The 19,709-nt window shown below is 43.9% G+C and overlaps 1 protein-coding gene across 2 annotated transcripts in view; it reads left to right on the plus strand.

Moving 5' to 3' along the window:
• The window catches only part of EVA1A (eva-1 homolog A, regulator of programmed cell death), a 202,705-nt gene that overhangs the window by 172,236 nt on the left and 10,760 nt on the right, over positions 1-19,709 (plus strand). For both annotated transcript variants that reach the window (XM_033053701.1, XM_033053702.1), the window contains exon 6: positions 18,062-18,226. In XM_033053701.1, coding sequence (XP_032909592.1) covers positions 18,062-18,226 — 165 coding nt within the window. The remainder of the gene's footprint in view (positions 1-18,061; positions 18,227-19,709) is intronic.

Raw genomic sequence — 19,709 nt, forward strand, 5'->3', positions numbered from 1 at the left:
TAATGTAATATAAAAATCAATTTTACTTTTTTTTTTGGGTCAGTGGATTGTATTCTTTGCTACACTCTCTGGGTCTGTTGCAGGCAGACACACAGGACCAGTCTCTGAAGAGTTTACAATGTTCAGCATTTGACTTACAAATGGGGACTCGTGAAGGCTGTGGAGCTGACAGCCCTGTAGCCTGAGGTGGATGTGCACTGGTTGTCAGCAGAAATCACACAGTCTCAGCCATGTCAGCTTCACACTTCATCTCCCTGTCACAGGCTTGCCTTGGAAGGACCCTGTCTGGATACGAGAGCCATGCCATCCCAGTGCAGAGGGGACATTCATTATGCTTTTGGCATTCAAACCATGACAGCAAACAAATCTTTTTTTTAGAGTTGTTGGTAATTGTGATTTTTCCTGCTAACTGCTGAAACATGGGTAGCACACTAATTTCACTTAATTCACCACTCAGACATAATCTTTTGTCTTTTTGACATTTTTTTTGACTGACATCTGTGTAGTGCTTGAATCCAAACTGTTGATGCCTGACTGGTTGTGTCCACCTGGGGAAAAGAGCAATTCCTGTGTGCAAACATTCATCCCAAGAGGCCAGGACCTGGTCTGGTTCTCTCTGGCCTGGTGTTACTTTTTTCTGGTCTTGGAAAATCGAGAGCCAGACATGGTTAAGGGATGAGGGTTTTTACCTTGGTATTTAATAATTTATCAGTGCACCTCTTTGCCTAGGTGGGATGTGCTGCAGTGCACAATGTGTACAATTTATAGACCTTACAAATTAGCATGTCTAGCAGGGATGCCCCAATGGGAGGATGAGTGACATGATATTCCCCCATTTGAGGAATTCCCCCCTGGATGGGCCAAATCTCTAATTTACAGGATATGTTCTAGAGAGGAACTTGGTTTTCAAAGACAGTGTAGGGTTTTCTGACCTCCTGCTACGAGGCCTTTGGGATGTTTGGTCTCCTGGCCTAACAAAATACTAGGGCTATGCTAGGTGATCAGACTTAAGGAATTACAAGTATGCATGCTAAGAATACTGAAGGTACATGGAAGTTATATAAAAGGTATATAAAAAAAAAGCCAAAAATCATTTTGGCATTACTGGCAGTCAGAAACCTCAGCAAACTCTGTTCAAATTTCACAGTGGTCACTTCCACCCTAATATGTAGAAGGGCTCAGCTATTTTGAATTTTCCCTATATTTGTAAAAATAAAATGATTCCTAATTAAATAATTAAAAATGCTTTGTTTGATTAAGGCCCACATTTATCAGCAGTATTTTTACAGCCCTTTGCTGCCAGTAGTGCTAAAGCTGGAGCACAGAACAAAGGAGGTAGAAAAAGCCTGTGTCAGGACTAATGGCACAGCCAGCTTTTAATCCCTCTCCTGGCAGTCCATCTTTCGTGGTGGCTGGTGTCCATCTGTGTTCATGTGCCAACAGTAGCAGAAGCCAGTGCAAGACATCCTATTGAGCTCTTTGTCAAGGTGTCTTGGGGCAAAACTTCCATTAATAATTCATTCTAAGAGGAGTTTGTGCTCTCTGGAGCTGGAGCCAGGCCTGGAGCACAGCCATGGTAAGCTGTACCTGTATTTAGCTTGGGTGGAAGGTTTCTGTCTCAGGAGAGCTGCAGTTCTTTAATCTCTGCCTGTTTTGGAAGTGAGAGGATGCAGTTTGTTGTGTCTGTGGGTGATCACCTTGCTAGAGCTGTGTCTCTGCTCCACATGCTTAGTGCTGAAGGGCACTTATTTCTCTAGGACTGTTTCCTCTGTTGTTTTTTGATGAGAGTACAGACAGGGTCTTCTATGCTGAAAAACACCTGATAAATACCAATAGAAGTACAAGAAAATAAATAAATGAAAAACATGCCTGTAAGACATGAAAGCATGATAGAATTTGGTTTGTGTTGGAAGGGACCTGAAAGATCCTCTCATTCCAACCCCCTGCCATGGACAGGGACACCTTCCACTATCCCAGGTTGCTCCAACTCCTGTCCAACCTGGCCTTGAACACTTCCAGGGATAGGACATCAAAAACTTCTCAGGGCAGCCTGTGCTAGGGCTTCCTCACCCTCACAGTCAAGAATTTTTTCCTGGTATCCAATCTAAATCTATCCTCTTCAGGCAGGGCACTCTTCTTTCAAGAGCTGGAGGTGTTGGCCTGAGGGAACTCCATAAAAAAATGGACTTTTGTTTTCACTCAGTCAAACTGAGAGGGAAAAGCATTTTTAGTATTTGATTATAGCACCACATTTTTGCAAAAATGCAGTCATGGTTAATTGTGTCCAAGTGTGGCTCTGAAGCCTTGTCTAGATGGGAATGTTTGTGGGCTGAGAATATGAGCATAGGAAGTTATCTTTTATCTCTACAGTTGGTTCTATCACAGAAAAAAGTCCTGATGGGAAGCAGTCTTTGCTCATTAAATCAAATGATTGATACAATCATGGCTTAAGAATAAGTTCCACTGTAGTTTTGCAGAGTGGTTGTAGTGGCATTTACAAAAGAAATCTTGGGAAATCAAGAATGTGGGGGAGGCTTAACTGTGCATCTATCATCTATTTTAGTTCTCTGTCATTTGCATCATTGAATTGAAATATGGAAAGATTAAAAGTCAAAGACTTCCCTTTGTCATAAAAAGGAGCAACATTTATGGCTTGAATTTGACCCAGGAGACGATTTTATCCCACCATCTCTCCCTTTAAACCCTGCTGGTGTCCTTGATGGATGAGGTGTCCAGTAGGAAATCCTTTTGCAATCACACGAGCCTGCTGGACTCTCTAAGAAAACCTTTGTGTTCCTTGTGTTTAACAGGACAAAAGGACATTAGGGACAGATGTGGGAATGCATTTCCTTCCTGTTTCTGGGCAGTGGCAGCTCTGTGCTGTGCTAATAAAGTCGTTTGATAAAAGCAGTTTGATAAGATGCTCAGTGCAGGTTGGCTGAGTTCAGTCCCTTCATCTGTGGGGGAAGCTGAGAGCTGCTCTCCATGGAGCTGTGACAAATTGAAGGGATGTGTCCTGCACCATGAGGGCAGATGGTGCAGCTGGAGCAGGTACCTCTGTGTACAATCAGTATTTTTGCCACAGAAGAAGTGTCTGGAACGTGTGCAGGGACAGTTCAGAGGAGTCCAGGCAAATTTTTTCCAGCCATCTTCTTTGCCTGTGGAGCATTTCAGCATTCAGTGTTTCTAAAGGGCTGTCCATTCAGATAACACACAGCTGATAACATCCCTGAGCTGGATATGTGTCATGGCCCTGTGTCTGGGTACAGACCCACAGGGCTATTCCAGCTTTCTTTGCTGTGGACAGGCAGCAAAATCAGCTCTTTGGCCTGACACATCTGCAGGTCATCATTGGGTCCTGTGTCTGTGATGTCCTGAGGAGCAGCAGTGACCTCCCAAGCTCAGACACTGCTCAGTCTTTGTGCTTGACTCTTCTGTACTGATGAACAGAACAGTGCCTAAACCCAGCTCTTGGCCAGGCTGCTGGTGCCCTGGGCAGCCTGATCTAATGGGTGGCATCCCTGCCATGGCAGGGGGCTTGGAACTGGGTGATCTTTGGGGTTTATTTCAGCCCAAGCCATTTATGATCCCATTATTCTATGATCTGTGACACTGGAGCTCTATGGACCATCCTGCTAAGTTACAGAAATGACATTTTATGTTGCACGGTCTGGACATGGCTTAGAGGTCAGTAGGGATCACATGCTGTTCCCAGCAGGAATTTTGGATGGAGTCACCTTGTTTGGAGTGTGAAGAGAGCTTAGTGACACAAAGGTCACACTGTACCAGGTGAATGCTGTGTTTAATTTTCTTGCATCACAGCAACCACAGTTTACTTCTTCCAGGGCACATAAGAGTGGAGGTTAATGCTCTTTGTGTCACTGTAAACAGTTTCAAGGATCAGGTGATCTTTATTTTATCTATCACAAAATCTTCACAGGTCTAAACAGAACACTGCAAGGACCACACACATTTTCCTTCCCAGGTTTCCTCATTGTTTGTGGTGATGAAACTGGTGAAGGGTCTAGAAAATGTCTTATGAGGAGTGGCTGAGGGAGCTGGGGATGTTAATGTGAAGGCTCAAAGTGAACCTCATTGCTCTCTGCAGCTCCCTGAAAGGAGGCTGTAGCCAAGTGAGGGCCAAGTCTTTTCGACCACGTCTCAAGTGAAAGGATGAGAAAAAATGTCCTTCAGTTACACCAGGGGAGGTTCAGATTTAGATATTAGAAAAAAAATAAATTCACTGAAAGACCAGTTGGGCATTGGAATAAGTTGCCCAGGGAGGTGGTGGAATCACTCTCTGGAAGTGCTCAAGAGGTGTTTGGATGTGGATATGTTTTAGGGGTGATTATGGTGGGGCTGGGTTGATGATTGGACTAGTTGATCTCAAAAGTCTCTTCCAGTCTTGATGCTTCTGTGATTGTGGGATGATTTCAGGCACCCTTTGCTTGAAGGTCAGGGTCTGCTGATGTGGGTGAGGACATCATCACTCCTATGTGTGGGCTCCTTTTCAGATCACAGCACCCCTCTTCCTCCTCAGCCAGGTGCTTGTTAACTGCAGATAGTTACAGATACTGGCTATTTAGTCTCTCACCTTTCAGGAGAAGCTAACAAAACACATCTTCAGATGACATCAAGACACCACTGAGGAAGAATATTTTCTGCCTCTGAAGAGGATCTGGGGTAATACAAAATCTGAGGGTGGACATTTCTTCACGCATAACAATTAGCACCAACCACTTCACTGCCTGCTTGGCCTGCAGAGAAACAGTGGGCTGGGTCTTTGAGGACAGGTACATGTCCCTGCTCATTGCAGAGGTTTGATTAGATGACCTTCAAAGGTCCCTTCCAGCCCAAACCATTTTATAACTACTTGAAGAATCATCTGACCATTCATTTCCCCTCTGTCCTTTCAGTCCTGGGACAGCAGATTTACAGGGTGGTACCAGCTGCATGAGGTTTGGTGCAAAACCCTGCTGTGCCGACTGCTGTGATTCCCCTTGGAAGAGCCTGGGAAACAAGTGAGAGATCAGAGTTACTGCTCCTATGTCCCATGAGATTCCTGAGTTTGAATGATGTCCCAGCCATTTCACTCCTTTTATCAGCCTGCTGTAGGGACACCAGCCTGAAGATGGGTTTCAATTTCCAGCTCTGTGGCTGCAAACTGGTACTTGGGTGCCTCCAGAGCTTGTGTTGCTGTTGGGAAACTGGACAGGCAGTTCTTTGCCCCAGCTGCTGTACCAGCACAAATATGCCATTTCTTCTGCACACAGTGTTTGTAATTAGTGTGCCTCTTTCACAATGAGCCTCACCTTGAACTCTATTTGTCTTAGACTTTCCATTACCTGGAACATAATTGGAAGTGAGTTATTTGCTCAAGGGTGAAAAAAAAATAGCTTTGATGCATGATTTTTTAAAAATACAGATTTTTAAGATTTTTTTTTTTTCCACAGCGAAAACTCTGAAGCAACTCAAAGGTGGAAAGATCAGACTAGACAGAATAGTGACCCAGTTCTCACCCTCCACTGAAACATTGATTTTAATGCAAGGGTAGAGGTCTAAGCAAGGCAGTGATGTAACAGACTTGTGCAGTGGATTTGCTGCAGCTCTGCTGAACTGGGAGAAAGTTAGGAAGGAGGTTTACCTGAGTGTAAATGAGATTAATCTCCTGTCTTATTCCACTGAAACAGCCAATGCTTTGATCTTTGTTCAGTTATTTGTTGTATTCCCCCTGTGCCCAGGAGTTATGGGCATGAATCACAGCCTTCTCCTGCCAAGCTGAGGTCAGTTTTAATACTTTAATATTTGATATATCTCCTATCAGCAGTCTGCATCTGGCAGTCAACAAGTTAACAACTATTTTTCTCCTCTAGCTGTTATGATCCCATGCAGTTATTAGAATTAAGGCAATTAAGGTGGATTACTTCAGATTTTAGGTAACTGGATGGTTATTGGAATTGCTATTAACATCTTGTCACTATAACCCAAGCAGGTTGTGAGGTAGATTTTATCCTGTGCAGCTGCATTGATAGGGATTAGTTTTCCTTTGACAGCTCCAATCTGTGAGCTGAGCAAATCCTGCAGCATGTGTCTTTACAGGGATGGGCAGTGGCTCCCTTGCATTGGACAGAAGTGCTTTGAAGGACTGTATTTATGAGTTTCTCTGCTGTTTACAGGGTTTCCTAAACCATTCCTGTTTATCCCCTCCATCCAGGAAATTTGTTTGTTAAAGATTTACTTGTTCAAAAGGTGTTCACAGCCTCTTTGTGCTGGATTAATCCTTTTATCTGATGACGAGATATCAGGCTTGGTGGGCTCCAGGTATCCAGTGAAGGGAACAAATACTGCAGTACAGAGCATTATATTCCACTTGAGAGAAGTGGCACCTTAAACTGAGTGCATGCCAGATAAAGGCTCAAGTTGCTAGCAGCAAAGGTATGTGTTAAAGTCTTCATGTTTTTTATAAGAGTCCCAAAAAAGAAGCCTGAAAATAGAGGTCCTACAGTATGGAGTTCCTTGGCTGTGAGTTAGCAACCTGCATTTCCTTTGGAATATGTGATAAGAAACACTTTCAAACACAGGGCAGGATAAGATGTGTCTCCATTTACTCGTTTTAACTGATTGAATTCAGTAATTTTGAAAGGGGAGCAATGCCAGTGGATGGGCCTTGCTGCCCAAACAGGCAGAAACTGAGCTGTGCTTAGCAAAGGCCACCAGAAGGAATTGCTGACCTTCCCAGAATGATCCCTGGGGCTTGGCTGGGGTGGCAACCTGGTGAACCAAGTATTGCAAGTAACCAGGATCTTCTGAGACCTGCCAGCCTGTTAGAGAGGTCTCAAGGGAGCTCCACGTAGTCCTGGAATAATTTCTGTACTAATGGGTGGGTAGGATTTGATTCAAGGTTGTTTACCTCTGTTAACTTTGGAATAAATGAGAGAAGCTTTTTTTCCCAGCAATGTCCTACACCTGAACGTGTATCCATAGTAAGGTACAAGCTTGCAGCTCAGTCTTGCAAAGCTTTAGGTGCACTAATGCAGGAATTTAACTGAAGAGGTTAAGCTGAGGGATTAGTCAGCTGCATATCTGTTTAACTGATGGAGGGACAAATTAACCACCTCCCATCCCAGCAAAGTTCATTAGATTAGGTGGTGTGAATCCAGGAATCATTTGAGGTATTAATATAAATTAATCTTATTAATGTGTGGAGAGTGGAAAAGAACAGACTGGTGTGCATGAAATGTCCCTGCTGAACATTTTGTGAAGCCTAATAGAAACAAACACTTAGCTTTAAAAAACCTTGTGTTCTCTTTAAAAAAAAATAAAATCACTATTAACTACTGGAAAGCTGCCACAAGAATCCAGCACTGAGTATTCCCACAGTTTCTTCCCAGTGCTCCCAGACTGTAGCTGCAGGGCAAGTTGCATAAGAGCGTGGGGTAGGTGCTCAGGAACATCCTCACCGGGCTATAACAAAACCCTGGCATTGTTTTCCACGGTGTGTGTCTGCTTTTATGTGGCATCAGGAAAGTGACTGTAATTTGCTGTTTCACAAAACTGGCAGTTACTCACAGTAGCAATTGTAGTAAGATTTGGGCTGCAGTCCTTACTGCTCCCTCGGGGTATGCATGGAAGCAAGATGATGCATGCTACGTGTTTTTCTACCAGAAAAATAAATAAAATAAAATACATAAACCATGCAAAGAACTTTTCACAGTCTCCAAGCCAGATTATTTAAAGCTGATGCTGTGTGTTAGAGAGGTTCTGCCTGTAAATGTACTTCTTTGAAAAAAACAGGGGAGGCTTACTACTCGTAATTAAAAACCATCTATAGGGTTTTTCCTCAAACTTTCCACTGTGCTCAGGAAATCTCAGCCCCAAAGGAGGATGTCTCACAGGTTATGACCATGTGAATGGAAGGATTTATATTGCAAACAGTTTTGCCACTTTGTTCACAGATCCTTGGATTTCGAGTTTGTTAGTGTAGCCTGGCTTCCATAAGCCAAGTGCTGAAACACTGAGGAGCCAGAGATCCCCATTCTGAGTTTTGGGTCTCAAACTGAACACTGATCTGCATTCATCTGTGTAGAATTGAAGGGCATTTAGCACTGTAGCTGCCTTACATGGTTTGTTCCCTCCTAATCTTTATTCCAATGCAATTGATAACCTTTCCCTGTGCAGGGTTTCCAGTTTGGGCATCTCATGGGGACCCTGGGAATTGCTGCTCTAAGTCAAACGTGACCAGAAAATGTCACTGCCTTTAATGGCAGAGGTTACCAGCTGCCTTCTGATGACATTCCTCCTCTCCTGCTGTCAGGACACTGCTATCTTTTTGTGAAAAACTTCTAGTCCCTTCCCTAGTTCTCTAGGAGAACTAGGAAAAGCCAATGAACTGATAAAGAACTAGCACACACTTCTGGATAAGTAGCACTTGGATAAAAAAAAATATTTTTGTACAGAACATAGTTCTGCTGCCGTAATTACAAACATTTTAATTAGGCAAGGAGAGCAGATGGGAAGAATCTCCAGGCTGTGCCTGCCAGCAGACACTGAGACAAAACATGGGGGAACATCCAGAGATAGGCTGGTTGTGGTTTCTCTTTGAACTAGGCTGTTTTCTGGGTTGCTCTTCTGGTGTCTCAGAGGTCGTCAGTGGTCAGTGGACTACAGAGTGGGTGATGCTGCTGCAGACACAGGCACAGAAAATCCCCTAAATATCTTGGTCAGTAGTCTTGGAGGAGAAATTATATTCCTGACTCTTGGAATATAATGACTGGATCATATCCAGGCTAGTTGCTGGCTCAGATGCTGAAGCATGAGGCTTCTTACTCTTTATTAAAATATTTGGGCAGTGCAATGTAGCTGCAGATGCTTTTTTTCCCTGGTACCTTCCTTTCCTACCTGGGCTTCTGCTTCCCTGCTGTTCCTCTCCTGTGCTTGGTAGAGGCTGGCATGACCTCCCATCAGCTCCAGAGGGTTTCAGGACCTCTGGCCCTTGACTCCATCCCTTTCTCCCCACTTATCCTGGATATCCTTGCCCTAAGTGTCTCACAGTGGTAGATAATGCTCACCCAAACACAGTTTTTTGGGTACACAGTCATGAAGATCTCCAAGGGCCACTTTCCCTGACAGTGTTTGTGTACAATTTTCACTGAAATTTAAGGGAGTGTCTTTTGGCCCAGGTTTTACAGAATTGGTTGCTGTGACTCAGCTGATTCCTGATAATTTGCAGGGCTGGAATCACTTAGGTGTGTGCTGGCATCCTGAGCACAGAGACTCCTTTGCTGGTGAGCAATTCCTCACATGAGCAATGCCCTGGCTCTGGATCAGCCACACTTGAGCACACAACACTCACTGCTCTGTCAGCATCCTCCTGGGAGCCACATTTTGTGCCACATACTTTCCTGAAAAAGAGATCAGCACAAAATAATTTCTTCCAAGCCCTATAGACTAAATGTGTAAACAGTTCTGTAATATAAAAGTAATCACAGTACTCTGGGTTGAAAGGGACCCACAAGGATCAGCAAGTCCAGCTCTTAATGGCACAAGTGAATGGCACAGCCTTGGCATTTTTAGCACCAGGCTCTGACCAACCAAGCTAAAGTCTTGCAGTGTTAAATGGCTAAAATTAATGAAGATGATGAGAAGAAGTAGGAGTTATGTCGAAGTCCAAAAATTAGTGTAATGCTACTATGATCCAAAGTAGAGTGGATATATTCAGAGCATTGCATAAATTTCCAGTTTGTAATCAGTCTCTCTGAAGAAACCAACAAACAGATATTCCCTAAATCCTAAGAAAGAGCCAGGGCTGGTTTGCAAAATACCAGTGAAAGTGTGTGGCAAATACAGCCCAAATAGGGGAAATAGGGAAGACTGGCAGAATGAGCCTGACTTCCTTGTTAATCTGATTCTTCTGGGCCTGGTGGAGATGAGATGCAGCCATAGTACCAGCAGGGTGGCAAAGGTCCCATGGTGGGATGTGGCTGGGCATGCTGGAATTTGGACAGGAATCAGCTTGAGTCTCATCCTCCTCAAGAAGCGTTATCTCGTGAAAATGCAGAACTCTCCTGACTTTGGGAGCAGGCAGAGATTTACCAGATGAAAGCAACTCTTTGTATCTGCAGGTATCTCCTACAAGGCTTTCTTCTTTTTGATCCATTTTTCTTTCCAAATTGAACATGTAGGGAGCAGACTGGTGCATGTGATGCTTTCCCCTGTGCCCTTTGGAGACCAAAAGCCACATCAAGCAGGAGATTTATGAGTTGCTGGCAATAGATGCTTCATATTCTGTTATTACATTTCAGATGATGAAAGAAGAACAACTGACTTTCATGGCTATGAAAGCAGTAGGAAAACTGCCTGTGGATAGATCGAGCACATGCATCACTGGGTAGAAATTAAGGTGTTTATAGCTCCAAATTCAGATTTGGAAAGTTCAAGATAGCAGAAAAGATATCTGAGTAAAAGATGTGAGGCAGTTTGTAAGATTTCAACTCAGATACACTCAGGAGAATAAATCCAAAGGTAACATTATGATTCATTAACTATCCCTAATTAGGCTCCTAAATTTAAGTAGACAGAATCTTCCCTGGAGGCTTTCAAAGTCACCCACCTTTCACTGGTGATGATACAGGGAGTTTAGGAACATAACTCCCTTATTTGAGTCCTCCTTATATAAGGGGGACTTCTTCCTTAGGTACCTACAGGGCATGCCTGGGTTGAGTTCCCAGATTGGGTGAATTGGATCTGCTGATAAGGTTATTGCATTTCTGGGCAGGCAGAAATCAGAGGAGTCAGGGAAGAGTGTTCTGTTGCCCTGTGCTGGAGGAGGAGAGCCTGGGAGGCAATGGTGCCCCTGTTTGTCTCTTCCCAATGGAATCTCAGTTGGATTGTGCTTCATTCCTAAATCTCCTTCACCTCCCAAAGCCTCTCACATCTCTGGACCTTTTTTCTGCAAGAGATTTCACTGGGAGGAACAGTGAGACCAAGCTAATTTGTGTTCCACAGGCTTTGTTTCTGGACTGGAATTGCTTTCACTTCTGAAATCACTTCTCTGATTGCAGCTGCATGAGGAAAGGATAAGCATGTCCCTTTCTGTGGAGGGCAAACAAGAGAAAGGGTTGTCTGTATTATATTTATATTCTTATTGCACAACACCTCTATAGTTGGCTGCTGCCAGGAGATACAGTAAAAGACAAAGCATCTGGTCTGTCTCAGGAGGAGTCTTGGCAGAGTGATCTGAGAGTTTTTATGGGTTGTGTCAGACATCCCAGCATGTACCACTTCCCACCACCCCCAAGTCACCATCAGAACAGATTCCTGCTTTGGGCAGAGTCTGGAGCAGGCTGTGGGCTCAGGGAGGTGTAGGTGGCCTTGGTTGTGACAGGGCTCTTTTCCCAGACAGCCTCCCTTGCTTTCTGCATGGTGCTTGGAAGTGGCCTTACTGTAATTGGCATGAGTCACTTCCTTGTTATTGGTGGTTTGGAACACCAAGCATGGGAAACACGTCTGCAGCAGGCTGAGGAACTCCCTCTGGCTCTTGGGCTTTGCATTTGGTTTCAGCATTGCAGCCTATATCCATGCTGGGTGAAAAACGCTTTTTTCAAAATAACTGAAGGAGATGGAAGCTGAGGTTTGGATCACTCGCATTTGTTAAATCTCTGATCTGGTGTTTGGGGTTTTTTTTGTGAGAGTGAAGGTTTTCATGGTAGTTTATTGATCAAATCCCAACTTTCAGACTTATGGTCTGTGGCAGAAAGTCCCTTCATATCTCCTGTTGTCTCCTGGGATAATTTAAATGTTTAAATGGTATTGTACCTTCACTCTAAATAAGATACAGGATAGTATGGCATGCCTTTGCAGCCAAGGTCCAGAGCTGATGTCAAGTGCACTCAGCCTTTTCCAAGGCTCATGGAGACATCTGAGAGCTGAAGGATCTGATGATCTCCTGTCAGGTGATTATACACCTATCTGACCAAAACTCCCCCTGTCAGAATGTCTGATGTCAGGGCAGGACTTGAAGGTGGGCTTTGGATGTGTGACACAACACACACGATCATGAGAAGAGGCAAAACCTCTTCACCTCTTTTCTTTTTCTTTCTGAGCTAGATGGGGCCTGGATAGCTGGAAAAGGTTTCAACTTGTTGCTTGGCCATGTCTGAGACCATTGGGATAAGGCCAAGGGGGTAGGGTGTGCCTCAATTTACTTTTGTTAGTCAAATTTTCATCTTCCACCCCCGTGTTTCCAGCTACACAGTGGTGTTACTGCTGTCACCAGGTGCAGAGCCTTCTTTTGTATGGGGTTTTTCCTTCTTGCTCTCTGACTGTACTGTGATATTTTGTGGTCTGGCACAGCCAAAATACATTATTTTAATAGCTGTTGTTGACTGACTGCTTAGTGAATTTAGGTTTTACTGCACAAAAGCCACTTTTAGTTATGCACTTTGAGAGAACCATACACACGTGTACTAAGGAATTGCTTTCTTGTAACAACTTGGAATCATGACTGACCCTATTTCAGGCTGAATGCTGTGCATTTTCAAGTCTCAAAAAAGAATCCTTCAGAGATGCTACCTCTAAAAACATGCAGTAGTTTATACTGGGTGTTTACTCACAGCAGGATTTTTTATTATTATTTTAGAAATATGTTGAGCACCAACAGTCCCTGGCCCCAACCTGCCCAGATAAAAGGGTTGGTTGTAATTTTCCTTGGTGAGGGAGTAATTTTTTTTGTTCAAATTGCACTCTGCTTCAAGCATGCTCAGGAGGGTTTTCTGAAGATCCTGCAGATCTGCTTTAATCATGCTGAGCTTTGGGAGCAAACCTTATGGGCTGGAAATGCACAGGAAAATGTAGAGCAGAGGACTTGAGAATGACAAGCCCCTTGTCTGTATGTTTTAAACACTGAGCTTTCATTGATCCCCTCCAGCTGACTGATGTGTATATCCAGGGAAGATGGAGGTCAGGGGATAATTGCTTCCTGGGAGTGGAAGTCTCTAAGCATGTTTAGGACAGAGCAAGCATCAGAAAACACCAAATGATCGAATTAGCAAAGAGAGGGAATGGTCTGAGTGCAAGGCTGAGCTTGTTTCCTTTCTTTGGCACACACTCCCTCTGTGAAATTGGACAAATCATTTTGATATTTAAACACTTTCAAAACTCTGTCCCTGAGCCAATTCCCCATCCATAAAATATGGGGGCTACAGCATTAAATGTTTTGATTAGGGGAATAATATATGTGCTTAAATTGAAACACTCAGCAATGATGGAAAATAATTACACAGAAAGAGCAGTATTCCTCTGAAAATAATATATTGTGGAATTGGTTGAGCCCCCAGGACTGGAGTGTTTAAAACTAGATAGATCAACATAGGAAACACAACAGATTGTCTCATTATGGTCTTTTGGTACCTGAAAAGGGCCTGCAAGAAACCTGAGGAGGAGCACGGACATGTAATGACAGGCCAAGGATGAATGGCTTTAAACTGAAAAAGAGTAGGCTTGGCTTGGATATTAGGAAGAAATCCTTCCCTGTGAGGGTGCTGAGGCCCTGGCACAGGTTGTCAGTGATTCCATGGCTGCCCCATCCCTGGCAGTGTCCAAGGCCAGGCTGGATGGGAGCTGGAGCAGCCTGGGATAGTGGAAGGTTCCCTGCCCATGGCAGGGCAGTTGGAACAAGATGATCTTTTAGGTCTCTCCCAAGCCAAACCAGTCTGAGATTCCCTGCCCTTAATGAACAGAGGTGAGCTATTGACTGGCCCTTTCCATCTCTTAGCACTGCAATTCGGAATGTTGCTGCTGGTAGACACAGTAACTTTTTCTTTTCATCAGTCCTGGTTTTCTGGCCACACAAGAAACTGCTTGTGTGAAAATTCCAGCAGAAGGCGTCTCCAGCACGTACAAATAAGGATACTGTCAGCAGCACCAGCATGTGCCTTTTCACACTGCCCTGCTGGCTGCTCCTACAGACTCTGATGGATCTGCTCTGCCCATCACAGCACACTCTGCCTTTGATTTTCCTTCAGCCCTCTCTCTGCACTGTGGGGAGGCTGCCAGGCAGAGGAGGAGAGGTTTTATTGTGAGGCTGGTGCCATTAATTCATTGCAAATGGGTAATGCAGCTCTTGGGTTGGGAACTGGTATAAATTATTGCTAGCATGATGTTGGTTTGGACAGATGAGCAGTGGGAGCTGGGATTGCTTTTAAAGCAGACACAGAGGGATTATGTAAAGACTTGAAAGCCTGTAATGGCAGAGGAATGAACCTGCTGATCTAAAAGCTCCCTTGCAGATTTATAACCTAGAACCAACTTCTGCAGGAACCTTCATGGAGTGTCACAGCAAGGGTGACACTTCCCCAGCCCAAGTCCTGGCTTGGAATGGAATCCACGTGGTGATGTTTGAGTTGAACCCCAGGGATTGCCATCTGAAAAGTTACACCTCTGCCTGTGCTTCTCAGATGCACAGCCCAAGCTGCTGTAGAATTTTATCACTTGGATAAATACCCACATCTCAGTGCTGACTGCTACCCCTGAGAGACTAAAGTCCCTAGAGGTCCCCAGAGCAACTCATCTCCTCTCTTCCAGATGATCCCAGCTCATTTCTCATGTGCATTTTTAGGTACAGGGCTCCCAACTATGAGGTGTATTAACATTTTGATTGAAGCTGTTTCTTCCCCTCTTGTCCACATCCATTCTGCTGACTGAGCTGCTGTAACTTCTCTGCTCGATTGCATGGAGAAGGACAAGTGCCAACCCTTCCCTGTCAGGATTTCTGTTCTTAATACTGAGATAAGACTAAAATCCTCTGTAGTTTTTTTTCTGGTGGTTTTAATAATAAATAACTTTCCAAGACACTTTGCTTCAACTCATGCCATGCTTTGTGTCAGATGCACTCCTCTCTGGAGAATTTAAGGAGGGCATTTCAAAGGAACCAGATGTTTAATCTTTCTTGTGGAGTTGGCTGCCACACAGGAGCTAACTGGAAATTGTGAGGTATTTTACACTTGAGAAATGCTTTCCATTTCACAGTCTTTCTAAATCAAAAGAAAGCTGTGTATCAGCTGAGCATCATATAAACTCGAAAAAGAGCAGACTTGCTGCATGCCATCTCTTTGTGTACTCTTTGCAAAGATGGGCCTTTCCTGGCAAAATGTACTCAAGATATTTATGGAGTCCACAGAGAAAAATGATCCCTTGAAATGGAAAAGTCCAAGTTTGTGTGCTGTAAACATCCTGTGCTGCACTAAGCTGCTTCCAGAGTTTTAAAGGGATCTAGTTGCTGAAGTGAAGAAATGCACCTCCTGGGATTTTTGAAAGTACCAAAGTGTGTGCTAATCACAGATGTTAAACCCATGCCTACTTTTGGGAATCTGTTCTCACAGACACCTCTGTTTTAAGGCACCAAATGACTACTTGATAGTGTTCTTACTTCCTTGGCCATCCCAAGGAGGTGACAGCACAGCCCTGCTCCACAAGGTGCTGGGACAACAATACTCTCTATCAATGCTTCTCCTTCATACTTCTCCATCTCTGCTCTTCCTTGGGATGCTGTTGACCAGTTGCTGACTGATTTAGCAATGTTTTGCTTTACCTGGCTCCTCCCCTGGTCCTGTAGGTAGCATTAAAGTGGTGGTGGCACAGATGCCAGGATGGAAAAGCCATCTCTCAGTTCTCTGGGCTTGCCTAGGAACACCCAGAGATGATGGTGTTCCTTTCCCCTACTTCACTCAAATGTTTAAGTGTTGGGTAGTGTCACTTTTTCTATGAAAGATGCAGGTCCAATCAGTCTGTCTTGTGCCCTGGTAATGGTCATGAATGCTGAGAGGTAAAGGAGATGTTTATGAAGAAGAGTAAGTCTGAAACATGAAAGTCTTCTGCTTCATTTTCTTCACTGTATGCCTATCAACAAGTGACTGGGATGCAGTTTGGGTGAAAAATGTACAAAGGAAAATGTCTTGTGTCTTTTAAATGTTTATCATGTCCTCAGTCTGAGATTCAGCAATAGGACTCTTTATTTTTGGAGGGTGCTGAACCCTAGGCCTTCTGCATCCTTTTGGGTGCCTCAAACTCAGCACCCAGAACTGCACTTCTCCCTGGCTGTGGTTTGCAGGATAATCTCTGTTCTACCCACCCCCTCTCCAGACTTTCTGATATTTCCCTGGCACAGGTATCCCCCTCATTCCTGTCTGGTTCCTACCAGGGGTTGAGTTTTTTTGCTGCCTTCCAACTGTTGCCAATTCAGATTTCACTAGAAACCGCTGTGCCAGCTCTTTGATATTCAGAAGCTGAGGGGTTTTCTGCCTGTTTCCTGACCTAGCATGACTCTACTAATAATGCAAGAACTTCAGTGCTCATGTCCTGGCAGCCCAATACAGGAGGTCAGTCTGTAAATCCAGTTACAATTTTCTTTGCCTCAGCAAAGACAGTAAGTTGGACATAATGTAAACAAGGTGGTTGGATCACTTCACCCACCAGTAATGTGGTGGGTGATGCAGGCAAATTTAATGGATGTGATTAAATCTCCTGTTCCAGTCTGGCAGCTGATTAGCTGCAGGGGGCAGGCAGGAATTTCCTTTCTGATCCAGAGTTGCCCTCTTTCCAAGTCCTCCTTCAAGCTGCTGCCAAGCATCTCAAAGTGCTTTGCATTTTTAATTGCGCTCCTTCACGCCCCTGTGAGGGGTGGAGATGAGAGATAGCATGATCCCAAGTGGAGCCCTGGGGAAACTGAGGCACTGGAGGTGGCAGCCTGCTTGGAATGAGAGAGGAAGGTGGTGTTAGACTTGGAGAAAGGGGAAATGGGCATCCCAGAAATCTTCTCATGAAGCTTAATTGGTCTACTTGTGCCTAGTGCTCAACAATCTTAAGCACACCAAAGCATTGTAGGCACACCAAAGTCTTGGCTGTTTGCTATGCAATAATGTATAGTCACTGACAGGAAAAAGAAATCTTCCTCCTGTGGAAATTTTAATTTATTTTTGTCTTTCATCACTCAATTCCTCTGCTTTCTGAAGAGAATGGCCTGTATATATGTTTCTTCTCTTTGTATGGAGAAGCACTTTGCTCTGAAATAGCCTCAGGTGTTGGCTGTGGCTGAGGAAGAGAACTGGTTCAGCTCCATAGATGACTCCATTCTTTGTCCCTAGAGGGGAAATTAGTGAATTTACTGCCTGAATTCACCTTCAGTGGGTGTACACTGAGGTAGCTACACCAGCTTTGATTTCTTTACCTGGTTGTACAGCTGAAGAACTGGCCTTGTAAGGAGGAAGAAACACTCCTGTTATTAGGGCATGCTTTGGTCTAAAGAAGACACCAGAGATGTCCAAAAAATCTGTCACATATTAACCCATCATTTCACCTGCATATTGCTCATGCTGTGGCTGACAAAACAGAGAGCAGTAGGGAATAGCTGAATCTTCCTGTTCCTCAGGCTGGTGGGAATGGAGAATGGGCCTTTTCCATCTTACAGCCTAAAACTCAACAGGAAACTGTGTGTTTGGGATCTCCCAGGGTGGGAAGGGTTTCTTACAGCAGGAATTTATTTTTGTGGTGGATTATTTAAGCTTTATGATTTCATGTGAACAGCATCCTCCAGAGTCTGGTTTTGTGAATCCAAAGTGGACAAAAATTCTGATGTTCAATCTCAATCCCAGGCATAGCTCCAGCTACAGGGCATCCTGTGCAGCCTGCTGTCATGGTAGGAACAGAGAGCTCTAACAGTGCTCTCAAGCCTAGAGCTGAGGCCAAGGCCTGGCTTACTAAGCTCTGTTTCAGTTTCTGAGATGAGTGTCTAAATACAACATCTGAATCTGATCCTTAACCTAGTCTCAAGGCTTAATTGTGAATAAACAGTATCTTAATCACTTTATGGTTTCCAGCACTGTCTCATTGAATGTCTCTGTGCTGGCATTTGGAAAGCATTCATCCTAGTGGAAAAGGAGTGTCTGTTTGGGCTGTACATGGTGCAATTAAATATCAGCTGAGCCCTAGCATGAGGTGACAATTCTCATTCTGACCAGCTGAAATAACTCACTCTAACAACTGCACTCTTCTTGCTCCTCTCTTTCAGTTCCCAAGAAGCTTCTGCATGAAACTCAGGCGAGTCCAACCAACCAACAAGGGCATCAGAAGCCACATTTTCCACTGCAGCCAAGAGTGTTTGACCCCAATGTTGTAGGGGACGGCGTGTTCCTTTCGGATGTGTCTCCCTCCAACATAGAGCGAGCTCTCCCAGGTAGCTGTGACCATTGTGCTGTGCTAACTGTTCCTTTCCATCTCCTCTTTTCTGCATTTCTGTATTGCTCCTAAATCCATCCATGTCACAGTCAGAAAGGGCTGTGACAGCTTCTAGATGTGACCAGGGACAGGCTAAAGTGAACTGTGAAACTGTTCAAGAAACGCTGGGTTTCCTGGAATAGCAGTCGTGGCCATGCACACCACCCCCCTCCACCCAAAAAAACCCAAAAAACAAAAACAAACCAGGGCAGAGACAATAGATCTGCCTCATAGGACAGAGATGTTTTAACTGAGCTTTGAAATACGATGCTATTTTCATAAAATGCAAAGTGAAGGGGTAGGAATGAAGTCAGCTCTTAGCCCTCTCTAGGGATAGGTGAGTGGGAGGAAGGGGTGGTGCATGAATAAAGGAAAAGCACAGGTGAGCACGTGTTGGGTTCCTCAGTGGTTTTGTGTTGTTTCCCAATATGCAGGAGATGCTTTATGACACTGCTGAAAATCCCAGTCTGTGCTCCCAGAGATTCAGCTCGAGGGTGGGTGTGGGCAGAACTTGTCTCTGTCTACACTCCTGGCAAAGCTAATCCACAGCTTGGATAGTCAATTCACAAATAAATAAGAACTGGCAATGACAGGTTTGTCAGTTTGGAGGCCTTACTGAAAAACTGTCAAGAAAGAGTTTTAAGGCAGCCCCAAATAAATATTGTGATCCTGGAGATTCTTTTTAGAAAGAAAAAATATCCTGAACTCATTTCCACTAATCTAAACATTTTACTTCTATGAATGACACCTTTTGTTTAGTTTTCACATAGTTTATGTGAACTTCCAAACACTTTCCAAATATGCACTGATTTTCAAACAAAGATGTCATTTTGAAATTAAAACCTAGCAGAATGTTTGAAAAATAACAAAATGCTTGGAAATTTCTGTAATCTCCCTTACTGTTTCATTTCTTTTATTTAAACTATTCACTAACATCAGCCTGGTACCATGAATAACTAACATTTCCTGTGCTTAACTGTGATGTTGGGCAAATTTACTGCTGGCTGAAAGAATTTTATTTAGCTTTGGTGTAAACTGACAGAGAAACTGTTCAAGTGACTGGCAACAGCTAAGAAAGGGTGGTGAGGAGAGAAACAGTAGTAGTGAGCTGATTAGGCATTGACAAGTCTTCAAAGCTAGCAAGGAGGAAAGAGAATATCTTTAAATATGATCCTGAAAGGAATGGCAGACCAGAGAACTAGACAGTGTAGGAAAACATGGCCCATGTGAAATTGTGTGTGTTTGTTTTTTCCCTCCTGCGTAAGTCCAGGCATTTTCTGTCTTCCGTGTCTGTGCTTGTACAATCCTGCCAATGATAAAACCAGTTCTGTGGTTTTGTGGTGCTCTTTGCTGGAGTTTGGTGTGTGCAGGCCAGTGTTCATTTAAAAGCATGTTTGATTGCATCTGTGCATTTAACAAGTTGGAAGTGAAAAAATAAAAAA

This window comes from Catharus ustulatus, chromosome 3 (genome assembly GCF_009819885.2).
Source record: "Catharus ustulatus isolate bCatUst1 chromosome 3, bCatUst1.pri.v2, whole genome shotgun sequence".
In the NCBI taxonomy this organism is placed as follows: Eukaryota; Metazoa; Chordata; class Aves; order Passeriformes; family Turdidae; genus Catharus; species Catharus ustulatus.